Genomic DNA, 6,930 nt, shown 5'->3' with positions numbered 1-6,930 from the left:
GCCAAAGTTTTAAAACTGAACAAATGGATTAATTGTTATATATAATGAGATAGAATGCCACATGTCTCCTATAGTAATCTTCAATGTTTTGACTACTAACTATATTAGTGGGTTAGTTATATACTATGTACCATAATTTTTTATTTATACCGTAGCGAAAGTTTTGTATGGAAAAAAAAATATTATTACCCTACCGTTATTTCGTTATTTGTATGATATAAATAACATATCGATTCTATCGAATATTAACGATATACTACGATTTCGGTACGTTATTAATATTATACCGTTTTATAAGATAATATTAATTAAAAATTAATTATATTTTAATTTGATTTAAAAAAAATATATATCTTTATAATTAAATTAACATCAAATATATTTAGAGAAAAAAAATAAAATTTATTAAAATTAGATTAAGAGAATAGATATTATAGAGTTAAGAGCCTCAAATATGTTTAAAAAATAAAATAAAATCTAATTTTTGAAATAAAAAATAAAACTTAATTTTTTATTTATATTATATTTATATTTTTAATTTATAATTATTATTTTGATATTTCATTATATACAAATATATTAAAATTTTGAAAATCTCGTATTTTTACCGCGTCGATAATTTTAAAACCGGTATCATATATTGTCATTTTTTCGGTATACCAAAAAAATAGATATTTTGTTGTACAATATTTTTGATATAAATTTTCCCAACTTTGACTATTAGTTATATGAAAAAATAAGTCAGTCATTTCATATGATTCATATCATATAACAATCAAGATAGTGCACGAGTAATTATTTAATATTTTCAATAATTGTGTCATTCTCACACCTAACCAACAACTCGATCCCAGAATTCATTAGGACCATATGCATAACCCACTAGATACACATCACATTTCGAAGAAGTGAGTTAAGTCTTCCATAACAAAAACAATACAATGCTTTGTTCGGTTCAAATTATTTAAATAATTTGGAGGGAGTCTAGGTTATTTAAATAACCTGAAAAGGGGGAAAAATGATTATTGGTGATAATTTTGAAAGAATGATTATTATTTTTTTGATAAAAAAAATTTAAAATGTATTGATATATAAATAAAATAAATAATAATTTAAAATATAAAGTATTTTAATATTTTGATTAATAAATTGATTAATTTGATGGATAAAAGGAGAGTAGAGTGATATTTGATTTTGTTGAATTATTTGAAAAACCCATATCCGAATAATGGCCAAGAAATTGCTCTTTATTAACTCTAATAAGTGTTTTTTAAAACACACTTTATACACTAAAATATGCAGTTTCTTTATAAACATTTGCTTTAGACAGCAGTGTACAAAGTTCTAGTTTCGTTTGAGTTATTTAAATAACTTTAATATAAAAATATTATATATACTATTCCCCTTTTCTTATATCACATCTATTAATTCATTACTCAAAGTCTTAAAATATATATATTTTTTATTTTATCATTATATATTTATATCATTTAAACATCTGAAAGTGTAAAAAATTAAAATAAAGGTCACTAGTTTTCTTTATTGTCATTATTCGCCCGAAGAAAAAATCTATTTCAATAAATATTTATTTCACGGTCGAAACAATAGCAACAACTAACTAGGATTAAAGACCGAAACTATAGTATGTCACTGTTGACCTTAACAATGATAATTAATTTGAACCATAATTATGTTTTCCCTCCTATTAATATTAATTAACAATGTAATTTGAGCAATAATTATATTTTTTCCTACTATTAATTTTTTTTTATTATATTTTTTCGTACTTCTATTAATATTTTATTTATTTTTGGTCAGCTGGTGAAGAATAATTCAATCTAGCTATAGGGGTCAATAATAGTTATATATCCTTTGATTGTGGCACCATAAATTTTCCAAAACACATCAATATTATCTTTTTCCACTAAAAATTTTGGTATCTCACAACTAATCTCAATATTTATTTATACCTTTTGAACCTATGAGCAACTCCACAGAGAAAAATCAGACATGACTTGGCATTATAGAAGATTGTGTTGCAAATATCACTTTCATTTATTTATAGATATTTTTGGAAAACACAATAAATAATTTGTCTTTTGCAAATGCATATACTTAATTTCTCTTATTATGAGCTGCTATTTAATTTGTATCAAATACAAATAATCTCATTTAAATATTTATTTTTTACAAATAAGATTTATATATTATTTTAACTAAGCTAACACATCGTGATTACCCACCAATTTATTTAAGCCTTTTATAATAAAAATCAAATATTAGACTGTAAATAATATTTATTTATAACATATACATACACATTTTCAATAATATTTATTTTATTAATTAGTGAATTAATTCAATGTTTGTTATCATAGATATTATATTTTGACACAATTCTTTTAATGCTTGTGACTTCTGTATCCCCAAAAGTTTTAATCAATTGTAACTATAATAAATTAATTATAATACAATTATAAAATACTTGTTATTCCTAATATCCAAAAAGTTAAAAGATATTAACATTGACAAAACATCAATCTCATTGCCACTTGTAAATAATATTACACTACCCTTTATATTCAACTTGGTTAATGGAGTATGTTTATTACTAGTTCTTCCAACTGAGACATTAAATCTAAGACAAATCATGTATAATTCATTCAAAACTGGATTACTGTCTTAATAAAATTTTAATATATTAATGTAGTTGAATTTAAGTAAAATTATAAATATATTATTAAAGCATTAAAAATTATCAAAAATTATGTTAGTGTAGTTGATCAAAGAGATTACTTATACAATAACTTATTATACTCACCGATTATCTAATATATTCAATTCATATACTCAACCACTACCTCTTATCTATTTTTTTACTAACTGGTATGAAAGTGCACCTTAACGTATGTTTCACTTGAGTGTATCTCAAAAGAAAAAAAAAATATTTACCTAGTCATTATTCATTGACTAAAAATAAATAATTATCATGAATGATTGAGTGTCGGACACTCTAATGCATTTTAACCCTAAATGATTGATTGTATGCCGATGATATTAAACATACATTAGCAATATTATCGGTTTAATGATGTTATGACTCATAATTAGGGTCGTAAACGATCCGAGCCAGTCGAACAATTCAAGCTCGAGCTCGGCTAGTATATATTTGGGCTCGAGCTCGAGCTCGGCTCGAGTTCAGCTCATATATATCCAGTTTAACTCACGAGCTGCTCGAGAGTTCGACTTATATAGCTCATTTATAACTCATCAAAAAAGCTTTTGAAGAGCTCGTTTACAACCTACAAGAATGTTTTACCTTGAGCGAAGAGCCTCACATTTTGTTATGTTATTAAATATTAATTTATTAATAAATATTAATATATGTTAGAACAGATTACAAAAAGGACGAAAGCAATAAAGAAATAACATATATTTAATGTGGTTTATCAAAAACAAAACTAGGTTACATTCACTGAGAGGAGATAATATTATTGATAAGATTATAATAGAGATTATATAACGATAGTTTAGGAATATGACACAACTTTATATAATAGTCGGTTCCCAAAATCCTAGAATTTGATTGAAAACTATGCTTTTAAGGCAAAACTGCATCTTTTTAAAGTGAATAGTTGCACATTTAAATAAACCGCAATATTTACATAATTTTGATAAATATAAAATCCTAACCAGTATATAATCTAACCGATATAGAATTCTAATATATGTAAAATCGTAATAGATAAAAGAATTCCAAGAGATATAATTTGGTCGACTAATTAAGAAAGCTCAAATATTCAAGTCTACTAAAAAATATATATATTAATAAATATTAAACGAGGTTTTAAATTAGCCTCTAAATAAATTAATATATTCACGAGCCCACAAACAAGTCCATAAACGAACATTTTCACAAGTCTATAAACGAACATGTTCACGAGCTCACAAACTAGTATTTAAACGAACATTTTCACAATTCTCTAAACGAATATATTCGCAAGTCTATTAACGAGCCTTAAACGAATATATTCGCGAGCTGATGAGCCAACTATATATAAAAAAAAATCTAATTGACTCGTTTAGAATTTCAAACTTTAAAACGTGTTTGAGCTCGCCTCAACATTTTTTTTACAAAACTAAAATTGTTGCCGTCAATTTATATCCTTACTCATCATTGAACCCATTAATTGTTTAGACATGTACTTTAATGAGATATAATAAAATTTTTATCAAAAATATTTTTATATTTATAACATATCATTGAAATTTAATTAAATTATATTATAGAACTCATTTTCACTATTACTATAAAACTATTATATATCAAATTATAAAAATAATTTTATAACTAAATAATAAGCATGAATATTATATTTTGAATGCAAAACATATAAATCATATCTAATTAAAATATATATGACTACACTCTTAACTTTAATTTTTAAATATTTTATCATTATATATTAATACACTTTCAATTTTTATAAAAAAAAAACTTTCTCAAAAAATTAAATTTTTTTATACCTAAAAAGCTTTATTTGATCATTTTACCTTAAATTTATATAAAAATGATCCAACTTATATGATTTGGGGTAAATGATTAATAGCCTAGATTTCTAGGGACTTGAATAAATATTTGAATTATAAAAAAATGGTAATGGTACTATTATATATCCTTATAAATTTTTTTATATTCCTTCATATATATTTTATTTGTATTCGGATCTCTCTTTCTAAAAAGTCAGAATGAAGAAGGCACGCATATTTATATATCTAGCTTAGCTACGGTATATAATATTTTCTGCGGAGAACACGGGTATTCATTTTCTACACTCTTCTTCTTCATCTTCATCCTCCCTCTCTTGAAGAGGATCGCCAAAACCTAATCTTTCCTTCTATTTTCATCAACTTTGACAGAAATTAGCCGGAGAAATACAAGGAGAGTACTCTTAAGATCGATCTGAAACGATTTTGTTACTTGTATTACACTCGAGGTGAGAATTTTTCCATGGTTTTGTAAATAAATTTCATATTAAAGACAAGTTGAGAAATGGGTATTCATGGTTTTCATCGTTGAATGAATTTATGATGTTTGTTTTAGTTATGTTTGATAGGTATAGGATCTAGATATGTAGCCCAACCTATGAATTTTGTGTTAGAGAGAGAATGTAGAGAGAGAATGTTGAAATCTGCATTTTACTTTGAAGTATTTATGATTTTCATACAAAGTTCTAAGCTTTTAATGAATCTTCAATAAACCCTCGTTTAATTTGTACTAATCAAGCATGAAATTTGGGATTGATTTTGTTTATACTTCATCTGTTTTGAAATCTGCATTTTTTGTTTTGTATTTTGTTGTTGTTTTTTTGAGACATGGGATTATTTAGTTCATTGAATCTTTTGATTGTTCTTTATATATACTGGTCAATCATGTTTGTTTGCATAAGTTTAACTAAAAACTTCTTAGATTTTAAAACAGATTTGCACTTTTTTTTTTCGTGTGTGATTCAATTTCTATTTGATTAATTGAATAGGGTTGTGTTAGCTTCATAAAATGAAAAAAAACAAATTTATGCTACTCAATTAATTGTTTCATTAACGATATGATTATGTAATTTTGCAGAATTAATTTTCAAACAATGTCGTCCGCATTGACCAACTCCCCATGTGCAGCATGTAAGCTCCTCCGTCGAAAATGCACTCAGGAATGCGTTTTTGCGCCTTATTTCCCACCCGATAATCCCCAAAAGTTTGCAAACGTTCATAGAGTTTTCGGGGCAAGCAACGTCTCGAAACTACTAAAAGAACTAAGCCCTAACCAGCGCGAGGATGCGGTTAATTCCCTGGCCTACGAAGCGGAATTCAGGCTTCGCGATCCTGTTTATGGTTGCGTCGGTCTAATCTCAATCCTTCAACATCGTCTCCGACAAGTCCAAACCGATCTAGAAAATGCCAAGAAAGAAATAGCTTCTTATATTGGTCCATCTGCAATGTTACCAATTTTGAACAATTTCTCATCAAATTCTGTCTTAGGATATAATAACAATAATAATACTAATGTGACACCCATTTTGGGTATCCCTACTCAACTTGGACATCTTATGATTCGGGATAATCATAATCAAATGATCGATGCGCACCAGATGTTGAGGAGTTACAATAACGAGCAGCACCCGAATGAGCACCAAATTGTGAGGTTTAGTAACGGCGGTTTTGATTTGGTCGGGTTTAATCAGATGGAAGCAAATAATGTATCTTCTTCCGAGGAGAGTTTTCAGATTCAGACACCTTTGACGGCTCAGCTTTTGGTTCAGCAACCACAACCCGAAGAACAACAACAACAATCGGTCCCTCTTCAGGAGAGATCGGGCAATGAGGGGAGGATTGTTGGACTTTCATGCTGATCGATCTATCGATATACTTTCCAAGGTAAATCCATTTCACAATCATCTATTTTGTTTCTCTATAAGAAATATAATTAATCTATATATAAGAAATTAGTTTATAAATGATACAAAATAACATTCACAATATCAAAATATACAATTCATGATAATTTATTATAGGTTGTAATGTTGTATGAATCAAGAAGATTTAACATTAGTTCAACTTGTTCATCAAATTGTTATTAATGTTTTTTAACATATAAATTTAATAATTCATCAAGATTTTATTTTTTATTTTTGGAAATAAAGATAATTTTATTTAAGAAAGTCAACTTTTCTATAAAAGGTAAAAATTATTTTATCTATTCATATATTTGTGATGATTAGAATATATGATAAAAATTCAACAAAATCTTTTAAATAAAAGTGAAGATCTAATTTTATCTTAAATTTTAAGCTTTAATCTACCTTACACATAAATGAACTATAAATGGTTTAAATATAATCCTAGTTAATATTTCTTAAAAAAATAAAAAAAAAA

At 26.0% G+C, this 6,930-nt stretch overlaps 1 protein-coding gene across 2 annotated transcripts; it reads left to right on the top strand.

The window, feature by feature from the left end:
* The first annotated feature begins 4,699 nt into the window (after positions 1–4,699).
* On the top strand, positions 4,700–6,449 carry LOC124939776 (LOB domain-containing protein 36-like). 2 transcript variants are annotated; one of them, XM_047480219.1, is made up of 3 exons: positions 4,700–4,819; positions 4,921–4,997; positions 5,627–6,449. In XM_047480219.1, the coding sequence occupies exon 3, from the start codon at positions 5,643–5,645 to the stop codon at positions 6,405–6,407; it is 765 nt and encodes a 254-aa protein (XP_047336175.1). In that variant the 5' UTR covers positions 4,700–4,819; positions 4,921–4,997; positions 5,627–5,642; the 3' UTR covers positions 6,408–6,449. The 2 variants fall into 2 exon arrangements, with proteins under 2 accessions (XP_047336175.1, XP_047336173.1); XM_047480217.1 differs by lacking the exon at positions 4,700–4,819 and having other exon boundaries at positions 4,842–4,997.
* Positions 6,450–6,930: the final 481 nt, after the last annotated feature.

This window comes from Impatiens glandulifera, chromosome 5, assembly GCF_907164915.1.
Source record: "Impatiens glandulifera chromosome 5, dImpGla2.1, whole genome shotgun sequence".
NCBI lineage: Eukaryota > Viridiplantae > Streptophyta > Magnoliopsida > Ericales > Balsaminaceae > Impatiens > Impatiens glandulifera.
Note: the sequence above shows the minus strand (reverse complement) of the source record. Positions and strands in the feature narration are given on the sequence as shown.

Excerpts from the sequence above, each read along its gene's own strand:
- LOC124939776 (XM_047480219.1), top strand. The coding sequence starts at position 5,643 with ATGTCGTCCGCATTGACCAACTCCCCATGTGCAGCATGTAAGCTCCTC.